The sequence below is a fragment of the Hakea prostrata genome, chromosome 8, assembly GCF_041222555.1.
Source record: "Hakea prostrata isolate BN-2017 chromosome 8, UWA_Hpros_2, whole genome shotgun sequence".
In the NCBI taxonomy this organism is placed as follows: domain Eukaryota; kingdom Viridiplantae; phylum Streptophyta; class Magnoliopsida; order Proteales; family Proteaceae; genus Hakea; species Hakea prostrata.
This window is the reverse complement of record NC_142607.1, coordinates 45,106,931-45,126,116: the sequence shown is the minus strand read 5'-3', so window position 1 is coordinate 45,126,116 and position 19,186 is coordinate 45,106,931. Positions and strand designations below refer to the sequence as shown.

At 37.1% G+C, this 19,186-nt stretch overlaps 1 protein-coding gene across 1 annotated transcript; it reads left to right on the top strand.

The window, feature by feature from the left end:
• Positions 1-896: 896 nt before the first annotated feature.
• Positions 897-17,893, top strand: LOC149008145 (mitochondrial 28S ribosomal protein S29-like protein). The gene is made up of 8 exons (XM_089164878.1): positions 897-1,352; positions 3,254-3,664; positions 3,757-3,923; positions 6,220-6,431; positions 7,439-7,693; positions 8,165-8,251; positions 15,098-15,270; positions 17,235-17,893. The coding sequence occupies exons 2-8, from the start codon at positions 3,279-3,281 to the stop codon at positions 17,344-17,346; spliced, it is 1,392 nt and encodes a 463-aa protein (XP_089021004.1). The 5' UTR covers positions 897-1,352; positions 3,254-3,278; the 3' UTR covers positions 17,347-17,893.
• The last annotated feature ends 1,293 nt before the right edge of the window (positions 17,894-19,186 follow it).

Genomic DNA, 19,186 nt, shown 5'->3' with positions numbered 1-19,186 from the left:
ATAAAGGACATTTGCATAAATTATGATATTCTTTCGGCAGTCTTAAGTCTTTTGGGAAAGGAGAACTCCTTAGATTGGGTTTGTCTTTCTATCTCTGAGAGCATTAGATCCTTATTGGCTTTGTTTGACTTTGTGAATGTATGTTTTATTCTTAGATTAGCTAACGAGATTAGCATTAGATCCTTATTGATATTTGTAATGCTGATTTATTGGCTAAAGGATCTAGATTATTAGTTATTTCAAAAGTTTGGTGGTTGCAACCACCTTTTTGTTTGTTAAACAATGTATCTTATTCTGTTGGGTACTTCAATTAAGCTTAGTTAATCTAATGTTATTTTGTTATCGTTTGATAAAAAATAAATAAATTCAAAACAGCTTCCATCTCTGGTGATGTATTTGGGCTTTCTTCGTTTAACACATCCACGAGGCCCAAGCAATCGGATGGATCAACACTTTACAAATGCCATTATCCTGGGCCCAAACCAAGACCTCCCGAATGGCCATGGCTTCTCCCTAATAAATGACTTTTAGGGAGGAAGGGTTAAAGGAATGGGCTCAAGTATGGTTCATTGGGGTTTAGTGCGCCTCTTATCTGTTTGCTGGTATAGTGGCTCTTTTAAACTTGGTAAGAAGTTCTTTAGAAAAGATTCAGCATACAGGGCTTCTCCCAGGTTACGCCGTTACGGCGAACAACGAATCCTAATCTGCCATTGTCATCATCGTCTTTGCCACAATCGCATCTGAGAAAGGAAGAACAGTCGAATTGATAAGGGCAGGGGCTCGAATACTGTGACAACGACGATCTGGGCAAAGTGTTTCGGAGGCTGTTCTTCTTCTACTTCCTCGTCTCCATTTTTGCCCGCATTCGCATCTGTAGGTGTTTGCTCAGTGAATCACAGCATTTCATATTATAGGTTATTCTGCATTTTGCTCGTGAATCACAGTGACAAATGCAAATTTCGATGCCACCCTGACGTATCCATAAAATCTCAGAATGACAAAATTCCAGAGTGGTTAATAAAAACTCGGTAATGTGATGACGTAAGCCAGCCAAATTTTCAAAAAAGACCGAATTGCCCTTCGGCTAAAACCCTACCTACGAAAATCGACGATTGCGCTTGTTCCGGCTTGCACTTGCGTCTGCACTCTGCAAACATCAATTTGTTTTGCTTCATTTTTGCTTTCCTCTTCCACCATCTTTCGTTTCATTATCTTTGATTCCACCGTCTTCGTCAGGATCTGGGGAAACAAAAAACTCTACCTTCGTTCTCATTCTGGTAGCATTGAACCTTGAACCTCTGAAGGCTGGGCTACATCCACAACTGTTGCACGGGCAATATATCAAACAGTTGGTAAGCAGGTTTCTGATCACTCAATAGTACTAAAATTCTTCCATTGACTTTGTTCAAATGTACACATGATCGCCATGGTTTTATTATAGACTTCTTTTCGTTGCCTTCTGGCTGCTTGTAATATAACTTGCAAGTACACTAATCCGGGAATTAAGGGCGGCAACTAAATGATATCAAGAAACATTTGACTTGAGAAATGCCACTAATCCTGAATTATTCTAGCCTGAATAATACATGTGTGATCATCAGTTATTGAGTCTAAACCAGAAGAATGATATTGTGTACCTAGAGAGATAGGAATCGATCCATCTGCGTGATATAGTAGAATGGATGTATCTGAAATTGAGACAAGACAACCATAACCCATAAGGAGATGATAGAAGCCTTGGAAGATAGCCCAAGTTCACATAAAAAGGTTCTGCCGAGTGCTTCTGACTTAGAGAAGCCACCTGAGTTCTTATCTCTTTCCAAATGATGAGAAATCACATTTGTAGATGAAGAGACTGTAGAGATGTTGCTGTTACTAGAGCTGGAGTGCAAGTTTGGATTAGAATTTGAGGTCTTCCCTGTAAGCATCCATACTCAGTTCCTGAAAGTATTTGGATCTGTGTAATTATCTGTGGCATATCAACATAAAACTATGTTGGGCTTAATCTGTTATTCCTGTGGGAATGAGGCAGAATTCTCTTTTGATTGCTTGCACTTCATTGTTTTTGAATTAGGAGAGATTTGTTTGGTCTGAGTGAACCATCCTTACCATTTTCAAATTTTAGTGAAAGAGATAGTATAGTGCATTAGGGGCTGTTGTAGGGTGTGTTTGTGTGTGTGCAGTGACTGTTAGCAGTGGAAGGATTAACAGGGCTCTCTGGCATATAGAGAATAAATCGAAGAGAGATGAGGCTTGGAGAGTCTCCCAGATCACAGCCTCCCCCAAATCACTGCTTCTCCAAGGTCGAAGAAGCAACTCATTTGACATTGAACTCCTTTAAATTTTCACTAAGGATTGATGTGCAGTTAATATGACAAAATGGGCTTACATGACTAAGATGCTAGGGATTGGCGTTTTACTGATATTTTGATCTGTTTTGGCATGTGGCATTACTTTTAGGAGGTTACTCAAGGGATGGTGCTGAAAATTTCCCTAAGTTCAATGAAGAAAAAACAGGTACGGGAAAACAAAAGCAAAAGGTACCTGATGTGCAGCTAAAGGGCAATATGCCAATATGGGAACATAATACATCAAAACTACAATAAGCTTTTCCTAGAAAACAGTCTCAAGACCGACAGTGTTAGGAATTGGTGTTTGTCTGATATTTTGATTTCTTTTCGGGTGGCATCAAGACCAAGGAGGCTACTCAGGGGTTGGTGCCTAAAATTTTCTAAAATTAATTAAAGAAGAAACAAGTACTGGAGATAAAAGCAAAAGGTACCTGCTGCACAGTGTGGTGCAATATGGGAAACAGGATACATCAAAACTACTTGGACTAGAAAACAGTCACAATACAAAATGAACTTATGCCGAGACTCCAGAGGCATCCCATTGGCTCCCTTGCTGGCTAAAGAATTTTAGGGCAGCAAGCGTCAGGATCCCTTTTCAAGAAGGATAATAGTATTTGTCTACTGGAGATAAACCAATGATTTCAAAACATTACCTATAATCTCAATCATTTGTTCCTTTTGATAAAACTATTGCCTATGCCCTATTATTTTGTTCATTAGGCGGTGTATGTCTTTACATAGTGAATATATGTCTATATATTTTGCTTACTCATGTTTTATCACTCTGTATTTTTGAAAAGTATTATTGCCATCTGATCCATTTAATTTCTGTATCCATCTATATCAGTTTTATTAGCTTTGCTGAACTTACTTAGCTATCAAAATCACCGTTGTTGTGGCAGCTGACAGCAAACCATCTCAGGAGAAATGTTGCAGACTATTGTACGAGCTGTCACAGCTGCCACAGCTCGAACACGAAATTCATCGAACCACCATTGCATCGTCATCCCTTCCTCCACGAACCTCACCTATTCCTATTTTTCTTCAAAATCTAAAGCCCCCTCTTCATCGAAGGCCAAATCTAAAGCACAATCAAAGAAAGAAACTTCTGCAAAGATCGATGAAGCCTCGACTGCAGCAGTTGATGATGTTGATTCTGACCTGCTCGATGAGGATATTCGTGCTCGCAACCTGGCCGAAGATGAGAAGGACAAGTCTCTTAATATTGGCCCCAATGGGAGGCCTCTCTTCACCAGTACAAAATCAATTTCTGAACTGACTAGAAAAGATGTCTGCACTTATATGAACTTCAGGTTTTTTTTCCCAGATTTTATTGTTCATTGCTATTTTCATCATTCCTGTTAAAGGGAGTCAACTTTTTCTATATTTTGTGGTGGTTGTATAGTATGGAAGGTTTGAATACAATTTTACCAGAAGGATTGCCAATTGGGATGACAAAGGAGTTTGAAGAGTCTATGAGGAGTGCTTTGCTCGTTCGGCAAAGTTTCTTGGATCTTCGGGATAATTTCAGGCGCATTGTTGATCCACCAATGTGGCCCTCTGATGGTAAAGGTATGATTTTTCTCTTCCCTAATTTAATTCCGCTTCTATGTCTGTTTGGTCAAATTGTGTTAAAGTAAGGGCATCAAGATTCACAAAGCGGGTTATATTCCTTTTTGAAAATGATCAGCCAAAACATACATATCAGGGCATGGAATGCGGGGATAGGATACCTATCTTGCACGGTAGGCTAATTCAAGCACCCTGAGATCAAGATTCACAATGTGGATTGTACATGTAATAAGGGGAAAGGATACTTATCTTGTACAGTAGGAAAATTCAAGCAACAAGACATCAAGATTCAATATGTGGATCATAGCCCTTTTTGGAAATTATCATCCAAAATATACATATCAGGACATGCAACAAGGGGATAGTATATTTATCTTGTATGGTAAGCAAGTTTAAACACCAAGTATGGCACCACAAACCTGAAAATATATGGAGAAAACTTTAGGAAACTTTGGGATTGAGTTGTGCAACTGGTCATTCTTTTTGAAACTGTGAGTGCTCCTTTTATTACAAGCAAGTTCTTGTAAATCAGCTTCTTTTGAGATAAAAATTGCTGGAGGCCCGTCCAATGATTGTCCTACTTGCTCATAGGGACATGTTGGAACACTTCAGAGTTCTGTTCAATTTGAGAAAACATTACAAAACAATTAATGTAATATTGTATTTGATTGATCAAAACAGTAGCCAAATAGGACCTTTCACAGGGAATCAATTTCAGATATGATTGACTTAAGATGAAAAAGAATTCAGATGTGAAAGATGGCTGAAACTAGAGTGGTATTATAAGGATAATAGCATAACAATACAGGCTGAATAGATCTTCAAAACAAGGGAAGAACTATGATGAAGAAATTGAAGGGACAATATGAGAGAATTGAGAATAACAATGTAATACCCGTGCTTCACACCGCAAGGTGGATCGCTTTGATTGAACACCAACCTACCTTGATCAAACACAAGGATTCTCCATAGAGAATGAATGCTAACAAAATAATTTGATTTCAATTGATGAGTTGTGTCATCACCTCTTATATAAGTCTCTTTATATAGCATTTTAAAGAGACATAAACATTAATGGTAACATCCAACCACTAGCTAACACCACCTACCTATGAATAATTCAACTACTACCTAACTTTTGACAAAGGAAACTCTTTTGACAATTAGTTCTTTTATTTTCAAAGCACAATTCCTTTTATTGACTTTTCAAGAACTAGACTTGGGGTTAGGTCTAGACCATGGAGATTAAAATATGTGGGCTAACTTTAACCCACTAAAACAGTCCTAGCCCATGAAAGCCATGGGCTGATTTGGGTAATAGCTAAAGGCCTTTGATGGGCCTGACCCATTGGGCTTTTCTTTCTTATATATGCCTTCAATTTTGCATTAACAATGCTAGCAAAAGCCTAGCGAAAACTGATAACGAGACTGCCTCTCAGTCGGTAGAGAAATGGGCTTAATCTCTTCTCAGTATATAAACAAGGAAAATATTCGTCAAGGTTGTCCCCAAGAAACATGCCCAAACCTGAAGTTTTCTTCCCACAAGACATGTATGTTGACCATTCAAACATGCCTTCCAGTGCTCACACCTGTTGGTTACTGAGCTGCTCATTAGGAAAAGATATGAATACTCTTAACATATTTTTTGGAATAATTTGTATCATCTATTTCAAAATCTTAAAGAATTCAACAGTCAACAGGTGAGCCTTAGTACAATAGTTATTGTTGCAACCATAGGTTTGCATGTTCAAAACACAGGAAACAGCCTTTCCGTGAAGCAAGAGTAAGGCTGCAATGTTTTCCCTTCATAGATCGTGCTGTTATGGGAGCGTAGTGCTTGGTGATGCTTCTTCTTAGAATTAAATAGTCCTTAATTTGTCAAGTATATGTAGCCCATCGTTACTATTTCTTGATAAGTTTTGGTACTTGTTTCGGGTTGCTTTACACATTCTAGTTGTTTGTGGTAGTAAACAAGTTTTTTCTATTTAAAGGCTTCTCAGTTGGAACTGTTGCTCTTCTCTTGTGATCAGAAGGACAGCAACCCCACCACCCTCACCCCTCAAAAAAGAAAAGGGGAGGAAAAATGGATGGATGTATGCTTATAAGGTTTTTGTATTATGTCATTTCAGTTAATGATGTGCCACTCAGTAATTGGTTGCTTTGTACTGGCTTGGGATATAGCTCATATGAATTTGTTTTTGCCATGCAATTTTGAAAAGACTGATTGAATTTTGAAGAACACTGTTGAGTTCATATTTGAGATTGTTCCTTTTACAGCTTTGTTCTATGCTTCTAGGTCCAAAAGTTCGAAAGCAGATTGTTTTAGATGGTCCTGTTAGCTGTGGAAAAAGTACTGCACTTGCAATGCTTGTTCAGTGGGCCCGTGAGGAAGGCTGGCTGGTTTTTTATGTTCCAAAAGGAAAAGAGTGGACTCATGGTGGGTTCTTTTATAAAAACCCAGAAACGGGTCTTTGGGATACACCAGTTCAGGCTGCCAAAATCCTCCAGGTATGAAAATGAATATAAAAATTCCTTCTGTTGAAGAAGAAGAAGAACTTTAATGTTCATGAGATTTATGGGCAAATGCAAAATCTCATTATTCATTCTTGTTACCAGGATAGACACCTTTCTTTTCAGTTCTTTCAAGTAGAAATGAATTGTGGCCATGGTTCTGTTTGGAATTCATAGTGAATAATTTGTAGTTAATCCAAATTAATAATCTAGAAATGTAATACTGCCTGAGACTCAAGTGGCATCATTAATGACCTGACTTTTAGTCAATTTTTGAGGTGGTTTATTATTTGTTCTATTTCATTTTGAGATGGAAATTGTACAATTACCAATGCATCTGATCTTGGTTTGATAACTTAATGGAATGCAATAGGTCCCTTGAGGCATCATCTTTTTTTCCATGTTGGCTAAATACATAGCATTTTCCTGAAAATTCTGAGTCTTCGAAGTGGTGATGATTGTCCTGAAAATGGTAAAATGCTATTGCTTGAGAAAATCCAATTTAATTCTTTCCAGTTAATTTGTTTGGACATGAACCTATTTAATTAGACTCTCTTGGGTATCAACTTTTTTTTCTTCATAAAAACCTTTTTGTAGCTATTTGATTATGATGTCTTTTGTGGACCTCATTCGTATTGAAAATTAATCAGAATAATAGAAAAACGATAATGGGGTCAAGACACTATTGTGTATTATCGCCAAAAATCATTTTGGATGAATACTGTTTCAGAGTCATTTTGCAAAATTATTGTTATTTCGTTTTTCTTGGACTGAATGAAATGGTTTATCAATGCAAGTTTTGAATTATGTGCAAACAACATCCACTTTGCTATCATTGATGCTCTTAAACTTGACTCCCATTGCATTGATGTGGAAAAATTTAAAGTTGATCCTTTGGAAGGTTAAAATAATTTCTTTTAGAGCAAATGGCTTCCATTAAGATGTTACAAAGGATGCAGTACCCTATGAATTACAATTTCAAACCAAACTCTGGCTATGTGCAGGATTTTCTAAAATGGAATGAATCTCGCTTACGAGAATTAGCATGTCAAATTTCTGATCCTATTCCATTGGGAGAGGGTGCTGGTGTTGGATGGATGAAAGGAGTTGATTCCATGGCAATGCCTGAAGGTTCTACATTGTATGACCTGATTCAAACAGGCCTTACTTACACACATGCAGCTGTCGGAGTGGTAGTTCGGCTGAGGAAAGAGTTATCACTTATCAAAGATATTCCTGTACTTATAGCAATTGATCAAGTAAGCACGGAACCACTGCCGTTACTGTTCATTTATCATTTACTTCACATTTCTTTTGAGGATAATTACCTTTATGATAACAGAAGGTGATGTTTCCAAAAGTAGAATTTGAGTCGTCCTTTTCTATTCCTTTAGAATTTATCTTTGTTCCAACCCAGAGTTTAGAGATTGTTCAGTAATGTATACAGCACCGGTGCATGTGCATAGATGTAGGAGAGATGTGTGCCAACACAAAAGGTATATTTGATAGAATTAGAATCTGGAATTTGGCATGCAGCTAATCTTCCATGTACTCTGTATCCAACTGTTGGAATGGACATATCTAATGTCCATGTGGCAGAATATATACCTTGTGACAATTCAAAATAACCTGACTCTTTGTTACAAACTTACAATAATAATAGCCTTATTTCTATCACTGTGTATTCTGAAGTAAATATGACTTGTATTTATTTATTTATCTAATTCCAGTACAACAGCTGGTTTACATTCAGCGAGTATGGGGAGCCTGTAACTGTTCGTTCTTGGAAGCCTGTTCATGCTAGAGAAGTTGCAACGGTTAGTTGAAGATATTTAAAATTAATATTGCAGAGTTGTTATTATGAAGCTCCATTTTATTCTGTTAGTGAACCTTTCTATAATAGACTTTGCATTTTGTACCTGAAACTCTGGATTGCAATCATTCAAGGAAAAATGATTGCAATGGTCGGATGGTTATACTTTGCATACTTCCTGCCTTTTTATCCCACTTTTGGAATTTTTGTACTGATATAATGTGACATGTTCTTCTTGTTGAAGGTGCGAACTCTATGTTAGAGGTTACTGTTATGTTTACTGCATTTTTATCCCCTTCTGTTTACAATCATCAGTAATACAACTACCAACAACTCGATTTTGTCTCAACTAAATGGAGTCAGCGTAAAATCATCGGTATATAAGACTTCACTGGTAAAAACTCCTGCCCTTTTTCTATATGTTGGTGTTCTACATGACCAACATTAGACTCCTTTTTGAATGTGAGAACTCTATGCTAGATATTTGACACACAAGAAAGGTAATCAACTAATAGGTCTTTTTTCTTTAAGTTTGAGTTTGTTGCCAACTTTGGGGTCATTTTGACTCACCTATGTTGGTGTTATTTTCACAACTAGTTGCTGAATGTCAACTCATAATAAAATTTTGAAATGTTTTGACTTTTATTTCGTGTATGTATTATAATAATTAATTATGGTATCAAAGTCAGCAAAGTTATTCCTTGATGGTGTTTTGGTTGTTCATTTTTAAGCAAAAAACCAGCTCTATCTGTTTTAGTTAGCCTTGTCATGAGGAGTTAGTTTAAGTGATACTTTCCTCCTCTTAAAAAGGGTGTACATAGTGGACAAGGCTCCTAAATGGTCAGGGGAGGTTAATGTATGCAACCTTACCCCACCTTCATGGAGAGGCTGTTTCCAGAACAAACCAGAACATCACCTTCCCAAAATACAACACTTGTTGGAGTTTAAAATACAGTAAAATTAGATGGTCTTTTATGTTGTCTTGTTGCACATTCTGCTTGGAAATCATAGGAGAGTCTTTATGTAATGAGCATTAATTGTCATTCTTTCTCTTTTTATTAGTTTTTATTTGTTTGTCTTGAATCTTAAAATCATCCTATCTTCTTAGTTTTTCTTAAATAATCAATTGTCATGCAGTTGGGAGGATGAGGCACAGGGAGAATCCCTAATATTGACCTGTTTTGATTTTCAACCACTTTCTCGGGACTCTCCAGTGGGATTCCAGCAGCAGCTTAGAAGTATTAATTTTTGAATTTTAGTTTGGGGTTGTATTTTAAAATGGGTTTATTTTCCTTTATAAGGTTCTTGAAGTTGAATTACCTGTTAGTACATCTGTTAGGTTAGTTTCTAGTTTTGCTTCTAAGCCACTTTGTATTTCTGACCCTGGAGTTAGTTGCTAGAAAATTTGTTCTGGAACTAAGTTCTTGCATTATAAATGAGGGTTGACTTCTCTGTTGTAAAGCGTTATTTGCTGATCAATCAAAACTTGCTAATGATTGTGCCTTGGTGCAGATTCCTTTTGTATTGAGAGGAGTGAATCAAAATTTGGTTGAATTTGAATTTGTTGGGGAATGCACAATGAAAGACCATACTGTTCATGGTAAGGAATGATATGAACACATATGGGGCAAATGAGAGAATATTTAGGAACAAGGGGCAAGCGAGAAATTACATTTGGAGAAGTGGTGAAAAGAGATAAAGGATACTTTTGGGCTAAATAAATATGACTTGTTGTGGATGGTGAAACAGTACTCATTTATGTTGAGTTGTACCTGTTTCCTAAGCTGCTTATATCTCTGGTCCCTTGTGCTAGATTTTTGGATTTCTATTTATCTTCGGCTTCTTTGACAGAATTCAATTCTGGCCTGAGGTTAATGTGTTTTTGGAATTTTTAAAAGTTGGCAACAACGCCTATAGACATGTCAGTTGGTCAAGGCTTGTGGGGGCTTGTGGCTTTGGGTTATGGTTGCCATACTATAATTGGAAGTCTTTGAGTAATTCCAGAAAATGATTCAAACACAGTATCTTCTTTGTAAGGGTTATAGTATTTCCATGGAGATATTAGTGTCTTTCCATGGGATAAATCTTTATTATTATTATCATTATTATTTTTTTTTGAAAGTTTGACCATAGGGTACTGGGACTTCTTGGTATTTTTTCTCTTGTTTGTCCAGCAAATATAAAGTAAAAGATACTGTTTTCCTCTCAGGTCCATCTGTTGTTAGGATACTAAAAATGAAGATTATTTCTATACCATATGGTTTTACAGTCATGAGTGGGCCTTAGTTCTTTTGTGCATGATAAATGACTCTTGAAATGCTTATCTCAAGAGTAGATAGGATCTTCTTGGGTACACTGGGAACTTCATTTATTGCTTTGAGTTGATTCCTTCAAGTGAATCAAACCTTTAGCTTCGACCCTCTTCAAACCATCTCACCTCATCCTCCTCCAGTTTTAAGTAATCTTAATTTGTGATTTCTCTCCAGGTTTCTGAGAACATTAACCTTTCCTTAGCTAGTTTTCTTTAATAGGCTCTATGTCCATAGCTGATGTTCCGCGTTTGGTTTTTTCTTAACTTGACTAAGTTCTGAGATCAAACAGTCCCAAGATTCTTGCTCTCACTGAATTCTAATTTGATTATATTCTAAATTCTACTTTTCCTCTCCGACCCCAAAATTATAAATGATAACATAAGGAACCCGTATGGCCGTATGTCTAGCACATGACAAGCTAGAGAAAGTCAATCAAGGTGGCATAATGTGCTAACAATGCATTGAAGATTTATCCGTAAACTCATGAGGACTCATGATTCAGAGTGGCCATAAATAACAGAGCAAGGCAGGTCTAAAATGGTTTCAGGAGTAATTAGGGAGAAAGAGCAACTGTGGATTAGGGTTGACACTGTGTATGCTTTGGATAGACTTGAATTGTGAAACAGTATCTCTTCTGTTGAGCTCATTTAGGGATGAGGCTTATTTTTGAGATGTGCACAACAATTAAGGTCAAAAAGTAGCAAGAAATCGTTACAGGGAGAGGAAAACTAGACTCTTTAGAAAGCAAGGGCTTTGATATTTTAATTTTTGACGACCTAAGAAAGTTGGGATTCAGAAAACTGGGGTTCAGAAAACCTTTGGAAAATGCAGAACTGCAGAGATGAGGAATCAAGTGGGTCATTGAAATTTTAACAACTAGTCGAAGACCTGTCTTAGCTAGGTCAAAACCCCTGTCACAAGTTCGTCTGAGTCTGACGGGCATAACCCTACTTGGAGTAAGAAATGCAGGATAAGTTTGGGAATTTTAACTCTGAAAGCAAACTGATCAACAAATAGAAATTAACTGATATTCTTACAGCAACACATTTCAGATCTAGTAGACCAGATTTCTAGAAAGTGTATCTGAGACTCTGAAGTAGGTTTCCTGAAACTAACTAGACAATTAAGGTTTTAAAATAGACATTCAGCATAGAATTTGGATCAGTATACTGATGGGAATTTAAGTTCAGGTTCAGAATACTGTTGCATACTGAAATTTGTAGAGTTGGATTTTAATTAGCAAAAACTGATGTTTAGTCTGTTTTAAGTACTGAACTAGAACCAATTAAGACTTTCAGAAACAAAAGAAGAAGACAGAATACCTATTCAACAAAGTAATTTATGTTAAAACCAGACAGAATTGAACAGCATAGCAAAAGTTGTGTGCACAGTAACTTGCTTGGATTCATGGAGAGAAAGGTAGAAAGAGAGATATAATCAGGAATCCCACCAGATCTGTAGGGCTGGAATCTCGCCATTACCCTGACCATAGGACTTCTACTGAATCTGACCAAGGAATTTGTTCTGAATCCCAAGAACCAAAAGTTGGAAGCCAAATCTCCATTCATCAAAATTGAGGGGGCCTGTGAGCCTTTACATGTGTATAAAAACTAGCACAACCAAGTAGTTTCCAACAAAAATAAAGATTGAAAAAGAAAATTTAAAACAAGTGTTATACCTGGATAGTACAAGCAAGGAAAGAAAAGCAAACAGACTAGGTAAATCCCTCCAATTGCTACCTGTCATAAGTCTTATACTACTAGGAATCTTCAACTGTAAAGAAATTTAATGACAAGAGGAATGGAATATATGACCATGCCATCCAGTCTAAACTACTAAATAGTTACTAAAATGATGAAACAAGCAGCCATACAAAGCCTTAATCACCAGCCCAACCAGAAAGCTGGTCCATAAATAGAACTGCAGCTACAAAATGCTGGCTTGGTTTTCCTCCCATACTGGTGCTTAAAGGGTGTACCTAGCATTTGTATCAAAGGGGGAAGAGGAAAACCTGACACCACAAAACACGAGTGCTAGCAACTTGAGACTCTAGGTCTAGGTGGCTGTCAAGTGTCAACCAGTATGTTCCACTCATACACTATAAGAATTACCTATTACATGCTTTAAGCTTTCTCTAAATATGGCTCCTAGAGTGCTCCATATGCCTTGATGACTATTTTTTCATACATGGGGACCTTCACCATGTGTTGATTTGCCCAAGTAAGAAGTATCCTACAAATGTTGAAAACTAAGGACTTGATTTCAAGATTGCTTATGGACTAGTCATGGTGCAAATTTTGGTCAAAACTTTTGGTCAAAACCTAGGCAAAAACCAAAATCTCTAGGTTTCGAAACTTGGTATTGTTTTTGAAATTTCAACCCTAGGTTTCGAGCTTTATATGACCTCCATTTCATCTGATTTCTTGCCTTTTACCTATTTAAAGTATAATAAACACAATGGAACTGGTATTTTGCTAAAAAACTACTGAAAAGTTATCATTCAAGTATATTATCGAATGATTGGTTAATTGCATACTGGTATATAATCATACATTAATTGTTTGATAGAATGGTTACATATACAACAAGTCAACAAAATACATTGACCAACTTGATCAAGTGATGGTGCTGGTGTCTCACGTATATTAAGTTCAAGCTCATATATCATGTATACATATGTATTTTTTCAAAATACATAATTTAAAAAATAGTTTTTAAAATCAGAAATTAAAAGAAATACTAGCAATAATAAAAAAATAAGTTTAATAATACACAATCATAAATTGTAGTCCTAGACTAGACATATATTAATTTCAAAGCAATACAAGATCATTAGGGAATGAACAAAACCAAAATATAAAAAGGGGAAGTTTGGAACTGTTGGGTATAGTTGTTGTGGCTTAAGAGGTGTTTGAAGGCAAAAGATGAGCAAAAGAGGTGTTTGAGGCAAAGGAGTTGTGGAAATTAGGTGAAAATGGGATATAAATCAACAAAAATCAAGGAAAAACAAGTTGGATTGGTGAAACCTGTGAAATTTCGGTTGAAATTAGTATTGGGATGAAATCTTGGCAATTTTGTCTCGTTTTTTGAAAATGCAGGCATTTCGACCGAAACGGTCGAAATTTATTCCATGGGACTGGTACATCAATCTGAAATCTGAATCCCTGTGGGTTACTTTGCATCCAAGAGAACCCTCTGGATGTAAACCCCTTGTTGGTGGATAGTACAGCCACCATTCGTAAATCATGGGCAATATTACATGCATAAAGTGATCATATTTTGTTATGGAATCCTCAGCCTGGAGTTCTTGATATCACTATGAATAATTTCTTGGTAATTCCTTGAACTCCAAAGGAATGAGACTAGGCAGTGGGAAAATAATGTTAACCAAGACACAGAGTGTTACTGTGTTAGTGCTATAAACTTATCTGGACTCTCATGCTTTTATTCCAGGAAGGTCTTGCTTTGTTCTTGTACTGCTTGTGATATCCAGATGAACATGTATTTCAGTTTCTGTCATGAATTTATCAAAGATAGAGTAGGATGCAACAAAGACCCAATTACCTATGGGAAAGTAAGTCCCCTTTAATTATTAAGCGCTCAAAGCCTCAAAAGTCAAAATGGATGTGAAGTTAATACCTAAATCAGTTGCTAACTCCAATTTTCTTATAGAATCAGCAACGCATTTGGCCCATGTGAAGCCAGAACTTACTATCCTTTTTGTAGATAACTCAAGATAGAAACTCTGTAGTACTCTATTACTGTGCCCAGTAGGGTATTTATGAAGACAAAAAAATTCAAAAAAAGGAGGCAAAGATAAGCATTAGAAAAAGGCAACAATAAAACCTAATGGAGGGTTGGCCTCCAAACCCATTGGAGGATTAGTGTCTGGCATGGTTTGTCTAAGCGTCCACCTAGGCGGCAAGGCGGTTTTTCAACTACCTTGTTTTGAACCGCTTAATTGAGGCCCAAACTCCAAAGGAACTCCAAGGCCCAAAGTGACATAGGATCCCGTGCCCGTCGGCAATAGAATGTGAATCATGAGCCAACTCAACATCAAGAATCAATGAATTAGTAAATGCTTAGGCAGACGCTTTGACAACCATGGTTTGATGAGATGAACTTATGTTTGTGTTCTTTTTTTGAATAATTTTTCATAATTATGATTATTGGATGCTTTTTTTTTTGGGATGAATGTGACTATTAAATATTTGTTTAGCTTATTATAGAAAGTAGTTGTATTGAAAAATTTTAACCCAATTGATTTGTTCGCCTTATTGCTGCCTAGGCGCCGCTTTGTCGCCTAATCACCTAGGCGGATCCTCAATTGCTTTGGTTGCCTAGCCGTCTTGACAACCTTGCTCCTGCTGTACCAGACCTCACCCTACCCCCTTCCCTTCGCACCCCCCCCCCAAAAAAAAAAAAAAAAAAAAAGAAGAAAAAAGAACGAAAAAGGGAAGAAAATTAAAAAAGTTTGAAGCATGATGGTGGCCAACATTTAATAATCGGCTTGGTTCTTCAATTTTTTCTTTTGGTAGGTGAATGCTTTTAGAACGATGATGCATGATGATATGATGGTGGGGGCTTTCTCTCATTCAACTGCTGTGGGAAAGTTACGTAAAGACCTACCAGATGTTCCAGAAGATGCTCGTGTCAACTTTCCTCGTTACAACTTGGATGAAGCTGCAACTGTCTGCCATTACTATCTTAGGTATGAGTTTTTGGTTTTACATATAATATTTTATTTTGGTTTCTTTCTGTTATGGTGTTGTACAAATGAATAATCTGTTTGCAGTTTCTTAACTAAGCCTGATGATACATTTGGTTTGGGATTTTGCTCTTGACACCAGTTGCATGCTGACTATAAAATGTCAGAAATGGAATTCTGTTAGCTTAGAGAATGTTGTGATATTGTAAAATCTTGAAAACTATTGTCCTTTTTTATTTTTCAAAGGGACCTAACTCTTTATTTAGTGCATTTTTTTCCATCTCACCTTATTGTGGCCAACCAATATTCACCCGATAGGTCTTCTTGAACAATTAAGTTTGGCTAAGTAGTGCCTGAGATATTTTCCAAAAGCGGATGAACAAAATTTGTGTCCCTATATCTAATGACTCCACCCTTCAAGGTTTAGTTGGAACTATTGCCAAGTAATTTCCCACCTTGGGTTAATGGAATTATGGTCTCCCCCCCCCCCCTCTTTTTTTTGGGTGGGGGGGGGGGGTGAATTGGGGAATGAGTGGGGGTTGTCGGACTTTTTTCTCCTTGGCTGTTTGTGAACCTCCATATCTCACAGGCAGATCTAGTTATCTATTATAATTAAGTGAAGTTGCTCAAAAGAGGAAGGGCACAGGCAAACCAGGCCATCAAACTGGATCACGAATGGACTACCATCTGTTATTTGCTTCTACTTTTGTAATGGACTGAAACTATATGCCCATATAAGTGATTAAGGTCCTTAAACGGGATTAGTAGTTTGTTTCTATTTTTGTAAAGGTGATTTATAAATAAAGGAGGCGGCAGCACTGAGCCTCCCGTGGTCCTGTGTCTTTTGACAACAACCCTTTGAATGCTGTCTCCACATGTGTTTGTGTGACAACCATGCTGTGGGAGGTAACTAACCTTGGCTGAAGTTCAAAGTGGAGATTGTTGAGAGCCATCTTCTAGTTGGCGGGAGACCATCATATCCCATTCTTTCTTCTTCTTCTCTGTCCATTTGTTTACTTCTATTTAGCATTGTGCAGTGAGAATACTAAGCTCTGTCCTTAACTGAAAATTGAAGGGTTCGGGAAGGAGATGTGAGTTTTCTTTACTTCTACTTTGGTATTGTGCACTGAGAGTACAGAACCCTGTCCTCACCAAAACTTGAAGGGTTTGTTAAGGAGATGCGAGTGTCAAACTGGAAGAGGAATGGCCAATATTCACTTAAATTAGATTTCTTTAGCCAGAGGAAACCTGTCTGAATGTAGTATAAGTTGATTGGAGCATTCACAGACAACTGTTGGACAATATAACTTTTAATGAAAAGAAATGTCATGACTGGCTTGGACCATTATTTTTGTTGGAACTTTGGAGTTTCGGTTGAAATTTTGAATACCCACAAGGGTTATCCCAAATCATTGCCTGTTTAGGTAGAAAACTCAAATAGTTCACTTGGTTTGACCGAAAATGGTGACTTTTTTAATCATGTTGTGTCACCACTGCCACTGCTGCTGCAAGGTCAGTTGGGAAGATTCAAGAAGACTTAAAAGAGTCCATAGGATAGAGGAGGGAGAAGATTAAGTAAGTTGCTCCTATTCATCCAAGAAAAAGGAATAAATAAATAAATAAATAAATAAACAGGAAAAGAAATTAGTTGCTCTTGACTTGAGGTTGAAGGAGAATTTGTTGAAATTACATGCTAGCCATGGGTACCATGAACTTAGCAGTAGGGTGTATCTCATCTTGCTGGATTTTGTGGTTCGCATAGGACATTTAACAAATTGATTTGCCCCTCCTGTTGGGTGGTATATTCATCAATCAAGGTTTCTTCTTAGCAATTAATTAAATTATCAGAATGTATTAAACATTGCTTCCCAGTGAAAATGTCTGATGAACACACACACACAGAGACAGATGTTCGGGATGCTTGCTGTTTCTAGTATCATTGATCTGCATGCTGACTTCTTTTGCAGGCAAAGATTGATACGCCGTGATGCATTTTCAGAAGAGAAATGGAAGAAGATATACTACTTGTCCAACGGAAATGGTTCAGAGATGAGGTGGCTGCTCCCTTTTGTACGTTGACTGGTCCAAGGAGACATGGTCAGAATGATTTGAGATCTCATTGTATTCTTTTACATGATCTTAACTTATGACATGCTGCAGGCAAGTTTTTCTTGTAATCTGCTCCATAGCTTTTAGTCTTTGGAGTTTTTTTGTTGTCTTTTCTTCTCTTGTGGGGCGAGGGTTGCAGGGTGGAAGGGTGAAAATTGGATTGGCAAGAAAGGCTGCAACGTATAGGGGATCCATGTTACCTGCGATTTCTGGTTGAAACTGCATTGCAGTTGGGACTATATCTTGAAGAAATCATCCTCATGAATTCATATTTCTGTTTGAAACAACGCCTGCTGTGTTGAATTGGTGAAGCTATCCTGGTCGATAATTTTTGATGTAGTTTATTTTGATCTTCTCCTAATTAGGTGCCGCGGTATGATCTGATCCCATATTGAACTTGGGGTCTATTTTTTGTAGAATAAATCTTAGATTATAATTATACGCACATGTATGATGTGCGATGTCTTCCTTAGTTCCTTTCATCAATTTTTTTAATTGTGAAAGCATTTATAATTTCCTTATTTTTAATTGAAATACGTTAACTTATGAAATCATAATATTCAGTAGAACCATACATGATTCATGCTCCAAGCCCAGAAAGGTAGGCAATGAACACAATCTAACCATCTCATTCATTCGATAAAGAACCGGACTGGAATAAATTACATTCCCAGGACTACGAATAACTTTGAACTAGAAAAAGGCCAGCACATTTGATTGTTTTCTACAGATAGTGGTTTTTTCCTTCTTCCGGTAGTATAAAAGCTTTCAAGTTCAGGGTCAAATTGGTAGTGAACTACACTTGTGAGATTCAGTTTCTGGTGAGTGAAAAAACTTCAATCTGGATAAGCGTTGCTCTATTCTCCATTGTATCTCATCAAATAAACGTATATACAACAACAATAAGCCTTGTCCCAACTAAATGGGGTCGGTTATATGGATTCTTGCCCTCCAATGAGTTTTGTTCGAGACCATGCTAAATACAAGGCCTAAGCTATACATATCCTTTCTCACCACTTCTCCTAAGGTTATCTTAGGTCTACCCCTAGCTCTTTTAGTTCCTTCAATATGGATTATATCACTTCTCCGAACAGGAGCATTTATAGGTCTCCGTTGAACGTGGCCGTGCCACCTCAAACGACTTTCTCTAAGCTTATCACTTATGGGAGCAACTCCCAGACCAACTCTAATGTGATCATTTCTTATCTTATCCATCATAGTTTTGCCACTCATCCATCATAGTTTTGCCACTCATCCATCTTAACATCCTCATTTCTGCTACACTGAGTTTATTTATATAATTCTTTTTAACAGCCCAACACTCTGCACCGTACATCATAGCTGGTCGAACAACGGTCCTATAAAATTTTCCTTTAAGCTTTAATGGAATGCGCCGATCACATAAGACTCCGGACGCACCTCTCCACTTCATTCACCCTATTTTAATTCTTTGGGGAACCTCATCCTCTAAATCACCTATTTTACTTATGATTGAACCTAGGTACCTAAAACAATCACTCTGAGAAATCTCTTTATCGTCAAGTATCACCACCAAATAAACGTATATGATTTGTAAATGTCAAAATGCATTGTTATATTTAACATGTAGCAAAAGACCCCACAAGAAGGTAATTCTGGTTAATTGCTATAGAATTAATAGCATACACATCTTTGGCAGTCTTTATATCAGTTTTTCATTATTTTCTATGCAATCCTCTTCACAAATTCACAGATAAAACAAATAGACGGACATCCGATCATTGAATAAGCCAGCATAACATTGGAGGATGCTTCATGGGGAGATTTGTTT

Coding starts and splice junctions, on each gene's coding strand:
- LOC149008145 (XM_089164878.1), top strand. CDS start 3,279: ATGTTGCAGACTATTGTACGAGCTGTCACAGCTGCCACAGCTCGAACA. Junction 6,432..7,438: donor AGGCTGCCAAAATCCTCCAG/GTATGAAAATGA, acceptor GGCTATGTGCAG/GATTTTCTAAAATGGAATGA. Junction 7,694..8,164: donor TACTTATAGCAATTGATCAA/GTAAGCACGGAA, acceptor ATCTAATTCCAG/TACAACAGCTGGTTTACATT.